This window comes from Bison bison, unplaced genomic scaffold (assembly GCF_000754665.1).
Source record: "Bison bison bison isolate TAMUID 2011002044 unplaced genomic scaffold, Bison_UMD1.0 scf7180017864256, whole genome shotgun sequence".
NCBI classification, from domain to species: Eukaryota; Metazoa; Chordata; class Mammalia; order Artiodactyla; family Bovidae; genus Bison; species Bison bison.
In genome coordinates, this window is record NW_011494828.1 from 896,282 (window position 1) to 914,215 (window position 17,934).

General features: G+C 40.8%; 1 protein-coding gene across 1 annotated transcript in view; it reads right to left on the reverse strand.

Annotated features, from left to right (window-relative positions):
* The window catches only part of EIF2B3 (eukaryotic translation initiation factor 2B, subunit 3 gamma, 58kDa), a 113,859-nt gene that overhangs the window by 14,953 nt on the left and 80,972 nt on the right, over window positions 1-17,934 (reverse strand). Inside the window, exons 7-10 of the mRNA XM_010847825.1 lie at window positions 9,489-9,616; window positions 8,160-8,350; window positions 6,284-6,361; window positions 5,604-5,752 (exon numbers count right to left, since the gene is read on the reverse strand). Coding sequence (XP_010846127.1) covers window positions 5,604-5,752; window positions 6,284-6,361; window positions 8,160-8,350; window positions 9,489-9,616 — 546 coding nt within the window. The remainder of the gene's footprint in view (window positions 1-5,603; window positions 5,753-6,283; window positions 6,362-8,159; window positions 8,351-9,488; window positions 9,617-17,934) is intronic.

Below are 17,934 nucleotides of genomic sequence, written 5' to 3' on the forward strand. Positions count from 1 at the left end.
AATTAAAACTAAATGACCTGAAAATAATGGGAAAAAAGATCATATGGGATGCAAGATGTCTGATCATATCACGAAGAGCTAATCTGCAGGGTTGGGTATTCTCTAATGGCCTTCCAAGTCATTAACCCCAGGTGGGCTACCTAGAGCTTCACTTAAACTTTTTTTTTTTTTTTACAAAAACAGCAGCAGCCACCATTTACACCTTTACTGTTTCCCCAGCTAGATGCCTTATTAGGCTATCCGAGATTATACCTCCACCAAATATGACTCTGGGATATTATGCTAGGTCTTTCTATGAATTTCTCTCATAAATAAACTGGAGTTCCTTGGAAGCCTTAGTTTCCTCACCAAGTTTATTTATATCAATTCAGGACACTAACAGTGGGCTTTAAACAGCTGCTCCTTTGTCTGCCCGTCCACAGGGAAAGAGGGAGAGGTTACCAATTAAAGCAAACAAGAAAGTTATAGCACTCTCTTCGCTGGAAGGTCTGAGGTAAGATGAGACAGAGAGTAGAAGTTATAAAGCCTCATGAGCTACTCTAGAACTAAGTGATCAAATGGACAAATACAAGTGTAGTTCTGGTTTTCAAGAGAATGGTGACATCTTCAGTCTTATGCAGGAACCTGGAATGGGACATGGAGTAGCACAGGTACAATAAGAAAAAAGTCTGGATTGATACTACCATTTATTCCTTGTAAAAATGCAGAAATTGAGCTGGATGATTTCTAAGACCCCATTTCATTCTAACATTCCAGGACCCAGTGTTGGAGCTAGATCATGAAAAACATGAGAAACCTTGAAGTTGAAACTTCATTCTAAAACTGAATCAAGAAGCAATAGATAACTAGAACAGACCAATCACTAGAAATGAAATAGAACTTGTAATAAAAAAAACTCCCAACAGACAAAAGTCCAAGACCAGATGGTTTCACTGCACAATTTTACCAAATGTACAAAGAGGCACATATACTGATCCTTCTCAAATTCTTCCAAAGGATTGAAACTTTATTCTAAAGATAATGGAATGGATTCTTCAAAAGTTTTTGAATAGAACAGGGATATGATCAGATATTCTTTCAGACAACAACACAGGGAACATGCCACCTCTGTGAAGTGAGATAAAGTAATGAAGAAGATGATGGTGATAGCAGCTAACATTCTTTGTGACAAGTGCTGTTTTCACTGCTTTATGTCTACTAATTCATTTAGTATTCCTAGTAAACCTCTGAGGCAATTGGGTTTTTATTCTATTTTATTGTGAGAAAATTTGGCTCAAGGACATAAAACCAATCCCCTAAGTGACTAATAACTGATAGACCCAGTATTCAATCTGGCAGTCTGATCCCAAAGTTCATGCTCTACTCCATAAAAAAATGCTGAAAGCGTGGATTTGGCAGAAAAAGAAAAATGGAGACAGGAAAGTATGTCAGAGAACACAGCTCAATGATTCAGGAAGAGGTCTCTGGGTCTGACCTCTTTTCCTAACCTCTACTCAGAAACTGGGGTCTTCCCTAGAAGCTCAGTGGTAAAGAACCTGCCTGATAATACATGAGAAGTGGGTTTGGTACTTGGGTTGGGAAAATCCCTTGGAAAAGGAAATGGCAACCCATTCTAATATTCTTGCCAGGAGAATTCCATGGACAGAGGAGTCTGGTGGTATATATAGCTCATGGAGTCGCAAAAGAGTCATACACAACTTAGGGACCAAACAACAACAATCACTACTTAATTTTTCAGTTTTAAGCATTGTCAATAGGCTTTGCGTAATGGAAGATGAAGGTTTAGCTCTCTTTTCTTCCTGCCACTGCTTCCTTTCTCCCTTCCTACCTTTCATCCTTTCAATGTAGTTATAGCAAAATTTTGGTTAATGATCAGTGTTTGTTTATTCATTTTTTAAAAATTATTTTAACAATTTTCTTTCTTTTTGGCTGTGTTGGGTCTTCATTGTTGCTTGGGCTTTTCTCTAGTTGCAGTGCACAGGCTTCTCATTGTGGTGGCTTCTCTTGTTGCAGAGCACAGGCTCTAGGCATGCAAGCTTCAGCAGTTGTGGCTCCCAGGCTCTGGAGCATAGACTCAATAGTTGTGGCCCATGAGCTTAGTTGTTTTGCCACATGTGGTATCTTCTTGGATCAGGGATCGAACCTGTGTCTCCTGTGTTGGTAGGCAGATTTCTTTACCACTGAGCCACCAGGGCAAACTGAGCCACCATAGCAAACTTTGATGCCTTTTCCTTTATTGTACAACTTTTTTTTAAAAACAGAGTTAATATCTGTTTTGTTTTAATTCAAACCTGACTTTTTAGCCAATTATCTAAATTTTTCAAGATGTTTATATGTATTTATCAGTTTCATCTTCCTGTATAAGTGTATCCTGGATTCCACTCTGGACTAATTGTTCCCTTTATGCTTCATGCATAGCAGTCATCCTTGGATGTGCCTTCACTATCTTCCCATGGATTCTTTTCAATGTTTATTTTTGGCTGTGTTGGGTTTTAGTTGCCCCGAGGCATATGGGATCTTAGTTTCCCAACCAGGGACTGAATCCATGTCCCCTGAATTGGAAGGTGGGTTCTTAACCACTGAACCACCAGGGAAGTCCCCATATCCCACAGTTCTTTTTGTCTTTTTCTGAGTGAGATTCTCTTGTTTCTCATCAGTCTCCTTTTGGTTTACTTTTCATTTTGGTGGGACATACCTTTTCATGTCTGAAAATGTCTCTATTCTACTATCACATTTGACTAACACTCAGCTTGAGTACAGAATTCTAGGTTGAAATTAATTTTCCTTCAGATTTTTGAAGGCATTGTTCTATTACCTTCAAGTTTTCATTGTTGCTACTGGTAATAAGTCTAAAACCATTCTGATTGCTGATTAGTTGTTTATGACCTATTATTTCTCTTTGTAAGTTGGTGGCATGCTTTGTATCCGATGTTCTGAAGTTTTACAATGATGTGGGCTTATTTTTACCATTGGGCTGGCCCCTTAGTAGGCCCTTTCATTCTATAGATTCATATTTTTCAGTTTTAGGACATTTTCTTATATTATTTCTTAAATAATTTCCTCCTCCGATTTATCAACTCTCTTTTTATGGAACTCCTATTCAGATGTTAGACATCCTGGACTTTCTCTCTTACTTTCTATCATTTCTTTTATATGCTCCATCTTTTTATCTTTTTTTGCTGCTGCTGCTAAGTCACTTCAGTCGTGTCCGACTCTGTGCCATCCCATAGATGGAAGCCAACCAGGCTCCCCCATCCCTGGGATTCTCCAGGCAAGAGTACTGGAGTGGGTTGCCATTTCCTTCTCCAATGCATGAAAGTGAAAAGTGAAAGTGAAGTCGCTCAGCCATGTCCGACTCTTAGCGACCCCATGGACTGCAGCCTACCAGGCTCCGCCGCCCATGGGATTTTCCAGGCAAGAGTACTAGAGTGGGGTGCCATTGCCTTCTCCTACTTTTTGGGAAATTTCAAATTTATCTTCCTATTTTTTTTTACTGAGGTCTTCCCTCTTTGTTACCATATTTCAAATTTCTTAAGAGTTTCTTTCTTGTTCTTTGAAATGAAAGGTTGTCTGAAAGCATCTTTCTCTCTCTGAAGAGTCTCTGTCTCTTTTTAAGTTGCTTTTTTCTCTGTTTGATTTGGTCTGTATCTTTCATGATAGAGGCTTTCTTTAGATCTCTGGTAATCTTTGATTATCTCCTCATATTTAGGAAAGAATTTTAAAACAGTACATGAATGGAATCTGTCATCCATAATTTTAACTATAGGGTGATTTGACTGGGCTGTTAGAAATGTCTTATGTAAATAAATTCAGGTTCTTCTTCTTGGGCTGGTCAGATTCTCCAGCAAAGATTCTTCCAAACTCCCAACAGAAAACTTAGGCCTATTCACCAGGGTTCTGGGAATCGTCAGGTTGTAGGCTTGGGGGAGGACATATTACAGTACTTTTCCTTTTCACCCTGTCTCTGTCGTCTTCCATCAGCCATTCTTTTTTTTTTAAATTAATTAATTTTAATTGGAGGCTAATTACTTTACAAAATTGTCATCAGCCACTCTTTCTAAAGAGCAAAGGCTTAACCTTTAGCTCTATCCCTATGTAGTACCTCTCCCCAAAATGTTTCGTTTAATTCCAAGGACAGTTGTGAGAGGTAGTTCAGCTTTTACTGGCCTTTATAATCTTTCCGTTGGAGAAGGGCATGGCAACCCTTTCCCGTATTCCTGCCTGGAGAATCTCATGGACAGAGGAGCCTGGTGGGCTAGAGTTCATAGGGTCATAAAGAGCTGGACACAACTGAAGCAACTTAGCACAGGCATACAGTCTTCCCCTATCCTTCCCTCCTATCAGTTCCTGGACAGAGAAATCAACAGATGTCAGAGGTAGAATCAATCTCAGGCTGACCTAGCCTACTGGCTTTTTTTTTTTGGCCGAGCTGAGTGGCTTGCAGGATCTTAGTTCCCTGACCAGAGACCGAACCCCGGCCCTGGCAGTGAAAAATGCAGAGTCCTAACCACTGCACTGCCGGGGAATTCTCTCACCTAGTGGTTTTAGCCACAACTCCAGGGCAGTCCAATGGTTAAGACTCTGCCTTCCAATGCAGGGAGTGAGGGTTTGATCCCTGGTTGGGAAACTAAGATCCCACATGTCATGGGGGGTGTGGTCAAGATTTGGGGCTTCCCTGGTAGCTCAGACGGTAAAGAATCTGCCTGCAATGCAGGAGACCAGAGTTCGATCCCTGGGTTGGGAAGATCCCCTGGAAAAGGAAATGGCAACCCCCTCCAGTATTCTTGCCTGGAAAATCCCAAGGACAGAGAAGCCTAGCAGGTTACAACTCATGGGGTTGCAAAGAGTAGTTTTTAAAATTTGTTTTATAGATCAATTTTCACCTTCCATAGGAAGGATAAGTGCCCCTCCCCCACTGTATTCCAAACAACAGTGCCTTTACCAGTTTTAAACAATGAGTTTCTGCTTATCTTAAGAAAAAGTTTCCTTTCTAAAAAGTCTGGAGACCATTGGTAATATCCTTCTTCTCTTCCACCACTAACTTTGCATTTTATACAAGGTAAAAAACCTGAGGTCCATATAGAAGAAGAATTTTATTAAGCATCATTTAAGTCTTACTCCAAGTTCAGGTTGTTCATAAACCAAGATTTTAGGGCATTCCACAGCATCTTAAAATGGGAAAAGATTCTTTCTAACTAGTAACAGAGAAGCTTTCCTTTGAAAATGGAACGTGTCTTATACGTCCACTCCTTGCAGGCCTCTGCTTTCTGTGGGACACTGAGAGGGGGCAGGTGACTCTTAGACATTGGTGCAGTGTCATTCCAGCCCTGCCACGGGCTCACTACTGTGGTCATCCCATCAAGCAGGATACTAAAGCAAGAGAAGGCAGCTTATCTCAGGACTCCAATTGTCATGAGAAAAATGCGAGAAATGCTTTCTGAGACTATGTTATTTTTGGCACTGAAACCAAGGCCTAGGAACTATTCCTTCCTTTCCCCTATCTTCCCCTCCCGAAGCTGATCACCTCCCTAGGCTAGGGTGGCCTCCAAAGCCTCCCAGAGACATCAGGGGCCTTGCCTCAAGGGGTACAAGGGGAGACATACCCTTCCTCCACGGTAACTGAGTTCATGAGAAGGCAATTGGTGACAGTCACTCTATCTCTTATGACACAGGATGAACCAATGACCGAATGCTTAATGGATGACTTCTCTCCAACCTGTGTATCTGGCCCAATGAGGCTGTCAGCTCCAACCTGTAAAAGGCAAATAAAAATATAAAATATAATACCTTGTCCCTTCATCTCAACCAACTGCAAACCAACCCTGCAGATTCCTTAAGCTGGGGTCTAGTGAGATCTTTTCCTAGAGACACTTCAGCAAGAGGGATCATCACCAGTATTTCTCAGGGCCACAAGGTCCCATAATATCTCTGAGACCAACTCAGACTTACATACTCATGCACTTGTGTATACTGAGGTGCTCTCCTGAAGGCAGTGCTCAAGTCATGGTAAGAAGAGGGACAGAAATGGAAAGATCCTGTGTCTGAGTTCAAAGGCTGTAACGAACCTTCCTTAAAGGGTTTGTGTGGCTGGGCTCAGCACCTGTCCAGGCAGTCTGCTTGAGAGCCTGGACTGGAAGGTAAGATTTTATAACCAGAATCCAGTTTGGGACTTCCCTGGGGCCAGTGATGTTCAGGGCTTGACACCCCAAACCAGCTTCTCAAGGACAAGCCTCAGTGTACCCAGACAGTGCCCCATACCTGCTCTGCCCAATCCAGCACTTACCATGTGTTTGCTGACAATCTGGGCTGATGAGTGAATCAGCGATTCTTCTGGACAGATAACAGGTAGCAATTTGGACACCTTGAAGAAAGAGGTTTGGTCACTAAAGTAAGACCAGAAAACACCTGAAAGCATGTTAAGTATAACCCCGTGTTCAGTTAAGAGATGTGGGGAATTTTTAGCCACTGCCTCCTGTCTGGATGAGGCAGGCTGATATATTTCCCCCAAGACAAGGATCATTTATGCAATAGCTTCTATACAGTCTCATCCTCAGTTTTCTAGCTGAGAGCCTCCTCCCTGAAGTACTGCTATGTCCCTCAACCGGGAGGCTGTGAGACAAGCCTTCGAGATAGCCAGGCAGCATTTGGGAGAGGAAGTCTAAAGAGAGCAAGGGGAACCCTGAGGCCTAATCACAGTCACCCTAGGTTCCTGTTCACCTCCTGGACCACAGCGACCATGCAGGAGGGGAGGATGGGAGTAATGATAGATAACTCCACAATCAGGACACACCCTAAGGAGGCATCCATGTTCTTTACCAACAAAATAAAATGCCTAAGGGGACATTCACACTATTCTCTTTCCAGTATGAGAAAACTGAAAATGTTATGGGTGTGGAGTGTTTTAGCTCTGGACCCTTTAAGGTAGAGACAGTATATCTGTGATTCTCAGTGTGGACAGAATGCTGGTCAGAACACTGTGTGTGGTAGACACTCTGAGGGAGGCCTGGCCAGACTGGCTATACTGGTGATGTGAAGGCTAATCCCTCTGTCCCTATCCCTGGGATCTCCTCTGTTATACTTCAGCCAATGCCATCCAGGCCTATCTGACGCACAGCCCCCGCTGACACGCCAGAGGATACTTCTCTGGCCTCAGGGTATCCATCAACTTGCTTTCAGACCAGCCAGACAGACTCTAGTCATAGAACTGAATAAGGAGAACTAAAAGTTAAATTAAGGAAGCCTTCTATATACCTCTAATGCTACATAGGGGCAACTTTCCCCAGGACTGCCCTGGGTAAACATGGGACTAGCTGGGACTTCTCATAACCCTGTGGCTTGGATTCCCTTGACTATAACCAATCTAGTTTGAGGCTAGCTTGAGGTCTGGGTCTGAGACTGTTACTACCACATGGTGTGGGTCCTAAAGATTCTTGAGTCAGGTTTTCTTCAGAGATTCAATTCCAATTCCAGTTTTCCCCTCCTCCTGTCCCTGCTACACAATAAAGAGCTCTTGCACAAAAGCTGCCTCCTTATTGTTCTGCCTCTTCACCCTCGCCTTAAATAAAACCTGGCGGGCCTTAAGGCCACTGCTTCCCCTTCAATAGAGTCTACTCATTCTCCACACTTCACAAACCTCAGGGTTAAAAGGATGGGTTAGCAAGACTCTGCATGCTCTAATGCTGTTCTCCAGATTTCTCTCACAGAGGCATTCCTTCCCTGATGCTTTGCCATCTGGGTACTCTATACTCTGCTCCTTCACCTTCTAAGGAAAGCCTCCCCTGTGTGCCTGGTTACCTCCCCCGTGTGCCTGGTTACACAGTATTTATCTGCTTGTTTATGAAGTGTTATGGATATCCCCATGCTGAGCAGAATAGGAGAAATCTGTTGAACCTAGAGGCCAGAAGTTAAGCCTTCCTGGAGATCTTGGCCTTTCTTTGGAGCCACAGCGGCTCTGCCTCTGCATCATGCCCCTCACTCCCCCTTTTGCTGTACTTGGGTACCCCTGTGGTGTCTCCTGACACACCAGGTTTTGCTCAACCTTAGGAATGAGGGATTCTGTACAAGTTACTGTGCACCTAATGAAGAAATAAGACAAAAGGCTCCGGTCTGTTCCTGGGAGACGAATCCCCATGATTTCTCTTCTGAACTCATCTTCTCACCTGTCTGTTGGCTTCCATGTAGAGTCCTAGGGTGCTTACTCGAGAGCAGAGCCCCTCTTTCATGATGTGGACATAGCAGCGCACCTGTGATCTGGACAAACCTTCCCAGCTGTCTCCTCGACAGGCGTTCCAGCAGGTATCATAGGGAGCAAGGGTCAGTGTATTGGCTTCTTTTATAAAACTGTAAATATCTTCAGAACCAAAAACAAGCAAGTACATGAGACAGATAACAGAAAGGATATAGACTCAGTCAAGTTTTGAAAGAGGGTACAGCTCAAATCTCTTCCCCTGCAACTCAACCATGCAGCATGGACCCAGGGGAAATCCCACTAAAACCTGAAAGACTAAGTCAAAGATTAAAAGAGGCAATGTGCTTTCATGTACATTTGAAATATTATGACACAAAAATGTTTTAAAAAAAGGTCCTGTAAGCAAGTTTGACTGATGATCTAGGACTACTGGGGAAGATAAAATAGACTCTTGTACACCATGGAGAAATACAAGTGGCTGTCCAGGCTTTAGTGCCTAGCCCTGTTGGCTTTGTGCTGCTAGCCTCTATTAGCACATCTGGTAGTTGTGCTGTGAGAGAAACAGCACAGGACCTGGGCCCCAATTTTTCAACTCCTACAACAGTCATTTGAAATCTTTTATTTTATGATAAAGAAAACTGGGGCTCAAAAGCCTGAAAAATCTGCCTTAGGTCACAGAACTAATAAAAGGTAGAGTCAGATTTCAAACCCAGGTCTGAGATGCTAAGCCCTGATATCTTAACCATCATGCTATACTGTCTCGATTTACTCCTTTGATAAACACATTTTTGGGGAACATCTACTATGAGTCCAGGACTGGGCCAGGGACTAGGCAAGAACATGAGAGCAAAGACTGACCTCATCCCTATATCCTTGAAAGGAGAAAGTCTGTTGGCTCTGGTTGGACTGTCATTATACAGCCCTTCACCTTTCTTCCCTTGATAGGAGAGGCTGAGTTTAATCAGCAGTGGGGCTTCCCAGAGTCTAGAGAACAGGAGAACTGAGAAATGGTGGGCAGAGTGCAAAGTCAAAAAGGTCTAGAGAAGAACATGGCCAAACCAGGCCTGTTAACCAGAGAACAGACCCGAGGTATGGTTAGCCTGTCCCTGAAGAGCATAGGGACAAGAATCTGCTTGAGTAAGCCTGCCCAGAGCTCAGGGAGTGGTGTAAGCTAACCTGGCCTGCCGTTGGCTGGATTAGAACCTGATGCCTTGAGACAGGCATCTTGGGATGGGCTAAGTTGTCCAGCCACTCTTTCCATAAGTGTCACTACCCGTACTGCAATAATTCAAGCACTGACCTAAGGATTTCAGCTCCTTTTTCTTTAGATCCTCCTCTTTTTCTTCTTGTCCTTGTTGTGATGAAGCTGAGGAGAACTGCTTTCTTACTAGGTATGGAATCAGTTCACTCCGGATGGAAGTGATTGACCTAGGAAGAAAGAGTAGCCAAATATCAGAAATCTGATGGTCTGGATTCAATTAGAATAAAAAACTGTGCATCCAAGGAAAAGCCAAATTCCTTCCTGTCATGCCACCTTGGGACTGAAAGAGATCAGAAATGGCAAGGGCTTGGCAGTTTTGGAGAAGCAGAGAATCTAAGTTTTCTCAGTTCAGGCTGGAGCTGGGCGAGCAGTGTGTTGAATCTGAGATGCCTTTCCCCTGATCTATGCAGAAAACAGTCTCTTACAATTCCTGTTTACAAAGTATGTGCCTGAATGTTTGTATGTGTGTGCATATGTCTTAACATGGTGTCTCGACTATTAACTGACAATAACTCATGAGAAGGCAGAATGTTCTGGCCTTTTGAAAAAAAAAAAGTTGTTTCAAAATATTAAAATTTTTTCTACAAAGGCCTTGTATTTTCCATTAGATTAATCAGAGTATCTTAATTTTGGAGGGGTTAGTATTATAGATGGTGTCTTTTCAACAATTATTTTCTTCTTATTGGTAAAGAGAATCTCATTTTACTATATTTCAATCTTGGGGCCAATTGCCTTGATAAACAATCTTAATATTAATAATTTATTTGTAGATTCTGACAATCATATGAACTATGTAAACAACAATTTCCCTTCTTCCTTTCTAATTCCTATTTTTCATTATCTTACCATATTGGCTAAGACTTTCAATACACTAATGCTGAACGGAAGCACTAACAGCAGTCAGTTCATCCTTACTTATTCTTGATTTTAAAGGGAATTTTCCTTTTTTATCATTTAGACTAATGATTGTTATAAGTTTTATCACCAAAGCCACCATTTATTGATTGTCCTCTATGTGTAGACATTGGGCTTTATACTTTATAGCTAATACTTGGCACATGTTATTGGTTTTGTAGATACCCTTTATCCAGTTAAGGAAGATCTCTCTTATTCTTAAATTTGCTAAAAGCTTTCATCAATGAATGGGTATTGAATTTTCTCTTTTTGCATCCATGGAGCTTATCATATTTTCTCCTCTTTTGCTCTGTTATAGTAATGGATTAAAAATTTATCTGATACTAGGACTATTGATGCTTTTGAACTGCGGTGTTGGAGAAGACTCTTGAGAGTCCCTTGGACTGCAAGGAGATCCAACCAGTCCATTCTAAAGGAGATCAGTCCTGGGTGTTCATTGGAAGGACTGACGCTGAAGTTGAAACTCCAATACTTTGGTCACCTCAGGCGAAGAGTTGACTCACTGGAAAAGACTCTGATGCTGGGAGGGATTGGGGGCAGGAGGAGAAGGGGACGACAGAAGATGAGATGGCTGGATGGCATCACCGACTCGATGGACATGAGTCTGAGTAAACTCCGGGAATTGGTGATGGACAGGGAGGCCTGGCGTGCTGTGATTCATGGGGTCACAAAGAGTCAGACTCAACTGAGTGACTGAACTGAACTGAACTGAGGACTTTCCTGGTGGTCCAGGGGTTAAGAATCCACCTGTCAATACAGGGGACACAAGTTCGATCCCTGGTCCAGGAGGATTCCACATGCCACAGAGCAACTAAGCCTGTGCGCCACAACTACTGAGCCCACGTGCCACAACTACTGAAGCCCGCATGCTCTAGGGCTTGTGCTCCACAACGAGAGAAGCTACTGCGATGAGAAGCCCGTGCACTGCAACTAGACAACAGCCCCTATTTGCCACAACTAGAGAAAGCCTGTGTGCAGCAACAAAGACCCAGTGCAGCGAATAAATAAATATTAAAATTTTTTTCTGGTACTAACAAGTTGAACAACACTATTCAAAAACCATTTATACAATTTCTACTCTATACTCTCTTACAGTAGTAGAATTATGGATGATTCTTCTATTCTTTATGCAAATTATCAAATTTTATAATTTAAACCATTCTTTATGTTTCTTATCTTTTATTTTCTCCTAGATTCTACTCTTACGGATTCTACTACTCTCTTGGTTTGATTCCAGACTCTACACATTTAAAATCCATTTTAATGACTAATCCATCCAAATCCATTCAGTGTTTCCCACACAGATTTCAGCCTCCATTCTACTGAAGAGTGGGCTCCCTCATATTAATAACAGTTGTACTCATTTACCAAGGCTACCAAAGAATTTCCACAACAAAATTAACTTCAATTTACTTTCATGAAATCAGATCAGTCTAGGACAGCACTTACAGAAAGAAAATCAGACCAAAGCTCAATATGTAGAAAAACTTTTAGAAGGCAAGAAATTTCCTATACTATTTTGTATCACTCAGATACAAGCAGTAAGCAACCCTGGCTAAGAGGCTTGGAACACTTCCATTTGGCCCCTCTGAGTCCCAGGAGGCATGGTGCTTCCCCATGGGTGCTGAACCAGGATGTTTGGTTTAAATGACCAGGAATCTGTAATGGGGAAGAACGACCTGATCCTTAGTACAGTGAGTATGCTTCTAATTTATACTTAGCAAAGGAACTGCAAGACTACCATATGATTTTTAATTTCTTCTCTCACACTGTGGACCTTTTAGAATTTTAAATCACTAATCACCTTAGAATTTAACAAGACTAGTAATCTGCCAGTGACTTTGCTAAACCTTGGAAATACACTTTTTTTTACTTCAAAAAATTCATAATCTAGTGGACAATAACCTGAGTATGGATTTAAGGAAAACAGTAGAAGGAGATGAAGCTGCTTACGGAGGCAATGGAGCCAGATCATGAAAGCTTTCTGTGGCAGTCTAGAAAGTTTGGACCGAGACAAGCCAGAGGTAGTTTTTAAGCAGGAAAGTGACATGATGAGTTTTATTTCTTAATGAGGTGATTCTGGTAGCAGTGAAAATAGGCTTGGAATAGGAGAATGAAAAGAGACCAGTTTCAAGACTCTGAAAGATGAGATAACGTGGCCTGAGAGAGGGGTTAATGTATGAAAGCCCAGTAAATCTGACTGCTGCTTCATACTTCCCATCCCCTCTCCCAGCCCCCATTCAAAGAAGTTCTGCAGGCTGACACAGGACCACACAGATGGAGTGTAGGTAGGAAGGCAAGACAGAGGCGGAGGCTGAGGAGGGTAAGCAAAATTACAAACCCTGGAGCTACACAGTTCATGGTTTTTGTCATTTTTTAAGGATCAAGTCAAACACCTTTGAAAAATTCTGTGTAAGCTGGAAGCTCTTGTATTGAATTTCAATGTGATTTTTCTTCTGATCTTTTGATGAAGATTAAAAATTTCCATAAGAATACGAAGAATGAAACAACACTTATTCTTAGCTTTTTTCTCCCCTTTTAATACTCCAAGCCAGTGTGGGTAGCAAACGTTCCTTGGCCCCACTCTAGTGGAAAACAAGTCAGTTTCCTTTGAAGAAATGACAAAGCATGGACAGCTGGGGGATTTCAGAGCCATGATGTTTACATTATAGGCCAAACAGAACTGTCCCTGCAAGAGGGAAGCAAACAAGCCTTGGCACACAGCCTCTTTAGGCAGGACCCTTTAAGGAGATCAGACAAGGATTTGAGGAGAGGACCTGAAGCATTCCTGCCAGGTCCCACCTGCCTCTGCAGGCACTCAGCAATCACGTCGATTCTCATAATGCAGTTGGCTTAGCATCATGACGGAGGACAAAATTATACTTCCTGCTTCCTGGTCAAACTAAAAGTAGCTCAAAGCTATACTAAGAAGTGGGAAATGCCACCATGAACCACTGTGAACATCCATTGGGGCTGAAGACCAGCAGCTGGATCCACTGCCCTGGGCCTTGGCAACCTCACTTTCTCCTTTTCTTCTTCTTTTTTTAAAAAAATTTCACATTTATTTATTTGGGTGAGCTGGGCCTTAGTTGTGGCATATGGGATCTAGTTTCCTAACCAGGGATCAAACCCAGGTCCCCTGAATTGAGAGCAGTCTTTAGCCACTGGACTACCAGGGAAATCCCCTCTCCCTTCCCTCTTAGATAGTTTTCCCAGAAACACCTGCCTCATGTCATAAGCTCCTAAGAGATAAAAAAAATCACAAAGGAGAACAAAAGATTTGACTCCTAGCTGCAAACAAGCAACTCCACAAAGTAAGATAAAATAATTGGTACAAATAGAACAAAAAATTAATATTCTTCACAGATAAATAGATTAAAATGTTTCAAAATATATAAAAATATTTAAAAAATTAGTATTAAAATAAGATACAATTTCTCTCACAAATTAGCAGATTTAAAATAACTCACACATTAGTGATAAGGGTACTTCTCATACTTGTAAATTCACAAACTGGTAAAAATCTTTTCTAAAAATTGGCAATACATAACAAAGGTCTTGAAGATATTCATATTATTTTATTCTATAATTCTATTTCTATACATCTGTGCTCAATAAATATATGCTGAAAAAATAAAATAATCAGATAAATAATATAGGATCTTTGAACAAAAAGATATTTAATGTTTTTTATAAAAATAGCATTGTTATTTATAAAATAATAAGTTATGAAATAGTTATTAAAAAATAACTCAATGTTATTTATAAAGACAGAGAACCACCAAATAGTCAACAATGGAAAAGCAATAAAACACATATGTAATAGAATAGCATATAGGCAAAACTCAGTAAACAATGACACAGGAAAATGCTTGTGAAAAAATACTGAACAAAGAAAGCAGAAGGCAGTTATTTATACAGCACAATCTCAGGTGTGTATATGTATATATAAAAAAAAATAAAATGATGGAAAGAAATACATTAAAATGTTCAACGGACTTCAATCCCTGGTCAGGGAACTAAGGTCTCTCATCCCACAGGACTTGGCCAAAAAAAAAAGTTAGCAACTATCTCAAAGTAATAGAATTATGAAAGTGTTAAGTTGCTCAGTTGTATCCGACTCTTTGTGACCCCATGAACTGTAGCCCACCAGTCTCCTCTGTCCATGGGATTTTCCAGGCAAGAATACTGGAGTGGGTCCAGGGAATCTTCCCAACCTAGGGATTGAACCTGGGTCTCCTGCACTGCAGGTGGATTCTTTACCACCTGAGCCACCAGGGAAGCATGAGTAGAGTTATGGGTAGCATTTTTTTTTTCTTCCTTGCTGCAGGGCAGGCAGGATCTCAGTTCCTGGACCAGGGATTGAACCCATGCCCTTGCAGTGGAGGCATGGAATCTTAACCACTGGACTGCCTGGTAAGGCCCCTATAGGTAGAATTTTAAAAATATTTTCTGAATCTTCCAAATTTCACTGTCATAGGTCATTCGTTCCTTACTTCCTGTGGTATCACTTTGTTGATCTGTTTCTATTTCTGATACCTCTTTCTTTGTTTCCTCTAAAATATTTGGTGTTTCTCAGGATTTTCCTTTTTGCCTGTATTTTTCTCATGCTATTCGTCTCCCTGAGATAGATCACTTGGTGACTTCTTTGCTACTCATTCTTAAATGTAAACCCATAGCCAAGTCCTCTCTTCTTTTTAGTCTCATATTTTCAACAGCCTGATGGACCCTGTCATTTAGGTGACCCATAATACCTTAAACACAAAGTCTAAAACTGAATCTATCATCTTTCTCCCAACCCTTCTCCTACCCCCCACAAGCACTGATTACTTTGCTTAGTGATACGGAGATTCATTTAGTCACCCAAGCTAGCAACATGTTAATAATCTTGACTCCTCCTTCTTCCACTCTTCACATACAGCCAGTCACCAAACACTGCTGATTTTATCCCCTAAATCTCTTTCAAAACTATGAACTCACTGCATCTCTACTGCTACTGTCTAGTCTAACCCACTGTCATTTTTTGCCTGGACTCCTTCAGCTGCTTTCAATCGGTTTCTCTTCCTCCAATCTTACGGCATAAAATCTATCCTTTGTATTGTAGACAGAATATCCTTTCTAAAGCACAATCTGATCATGTCTCTTCTTCCTTCAATCCACCCTCTGTGTTGCAGGCACAGTGATTTTTCTGAAGTACAAATCTGATCTTATCTTCTTAAATTCATTTAACACTCAAGATAACAGTTACTTTTGTGTGCAGGGGATAGTTGCTTAAAGGGAGCTTCTGGAAACTGGGTAATATTCTACTTTTTTATCTAAATAGTAGTTACAAGGGAGTGTTCACTTTGTGAAAATTTACTGAGCTATAAAACCGCTCTCAAGTATTATCTCTACCTGGAAGCCTTTTGTAACACTTATAGGTTTCTGTACTGTCATAGCAAAGACAGTTATTTGTATTGTTTTTGAATCAATATCAAGTGTGAGTTTCATGCTAGGAAATTAATACATATTATCTCATTTTCTTATAGCAATCCTAATGGTAGGTATTGTCATCCTCATTTCATAAGTGAGGAAATCAAGGCTTAGAAAGGTTAGTTATTTTGATTAGGTCAACACAGCTTTTATAAGTGGTAGAGTGGAAACTTAATCTACCTCAAAGCCCAGGACTCTTTCCACTACACCATTCTAATCAGTATCCTGTGTTTTCTGCAACCACAGCACTTTCTACAGGGTTGAAAATTTTCTGTTTATTGTCTCTATACCAATAAACACGTAGTCAGTGCTAAATAAATATTTATTTGAATAGATGAATGAGTGGATATGTGAATGACTGAGTGTAATGCCTTTAAGCCAGACAGCTGGCAATAATTTCTTCTTCTGATTTTTGGAGACAGAAAGAAGAACTTTCCTGATTTGGAAATGTAATGAACTCTACATATGTTTCTGTATTATTAATATTACTAGCATTAAAAATCCAACATCTAAAAAAAACACATGATACTAGTTCTGCTTAAATCTATTATTTTTAGCATTTTGCCTTGATCTGGGATCAGGTCTTTGTTGTAGCTATAAGTTTTTTTTTAGGGAAAGTCTAAAAATTATGTCCATGGTAAAGGGAAAAAATTGGTTACTTTTACATTCTGCCTGTTCTGTTTTTGTAAGCAAATTTAAAGAGACTTAAAATCCTCTGTCTTCCACTTCAAGTCAGTCCTTAAAAATAGTAGTTATCAAAGAGGCAGAACAGAAAACCTACTTTTTAAGGCCTGCAACTCAAGACTGCAGAGAAGAACACTAAAGGTTTGGGTTTCTTGCCTTTTCTCTCAGTGGAGCTGTAACTGGAAAGAAAACATGATTGCTGAGTTAACCCTATGCTTTGTTTTCAGGCTTTTTTTCTTCCTTGCTGATCAAAGAAAATAGATATAACCTGGAATAGTAAACAGGAAATTGTTTTAGATTACAAGGTATTGACTTTAGAACCAAGTATTTGGTATACAGTATTCTGAGATTTTTTTTCCTCTTTTTAACAAAATATTGAAAGCTTCTATAAGAATAAATTTTTGATGCTGGTGCATATGTCTTGAGAAAGACAAACATATTCAGATCCTAGCAAGCCTGGCAAGACTGCTTAGGCTTAGGGCAAGTCAATGAATATTTTATTCATTTGAATTTATTCACTGAGTACCCCAAATGTGTCAGGCACATTTTAGACTGTAGGGATATAACAGTCAAAAAAAACAAGTAAATCCATGCCCTCATATTGATAGGGACAGAGTAAAGGGACAAAGTTGGTAATTAAATAGTTAATCCCAGTAGGGGAGTGTAAGTGAAGAAAAAAGTATGGGAGACCCCTGTAAATTAATGATCACTCAAGAATTCAGGTCTGCCTAACTACAAAACCAAGCAAGTCCACTTTGCAACAAAACCATGGAACAGAAGCATGAGCCACACCACTGAACAATCATGGTATGAGACCCACATCCTGCCCAGTGAGCTCAGTAAAATTTAGGACATGTTCTCTGCACACATGAAAAACAATACTTTATAGAAAAGTGATGTTTCAAAGTGAAAGATCCTCATTGTACTAAGACCTGAAATAATGTTTCCAGAGTGCCATAACAGTCCTGGCTTGACCAAGTAGGGACAAGAAAACTCCCCTGCCCAACCTGGAGGAGGAGCTGATGATGGAAGTGTGACATCTACTCAAGAATGAGGAATAATGAGGTGGATGAACCTAGAGACTATTAAACAGAGTGAAGTAAGTCAGAAAAACAAATACTGTATATTAATGCATATATACGGAATCTAGAAGGATGGTACTGATGAACCTATTTGCAGAGCAGCAATGGAAATGCAGACACAGAGAACAAACTTGTGGACACAGATAGGGAAGGAGATGGTAAGACGAATTGGGAGAGTAGCACTGAAACACACTTTAGTGAAGTGAAAGAGAAGTCGCTGAGTCGTGTCCAACTCCTTGCGACCCTATGGACTGTAGCCCCCTAGGTTCCTCTGTCCATGGGATTTTCCAGGCAAGAATACTGCAGTGGGCTGCCATTTCCTTCTCCAGGAG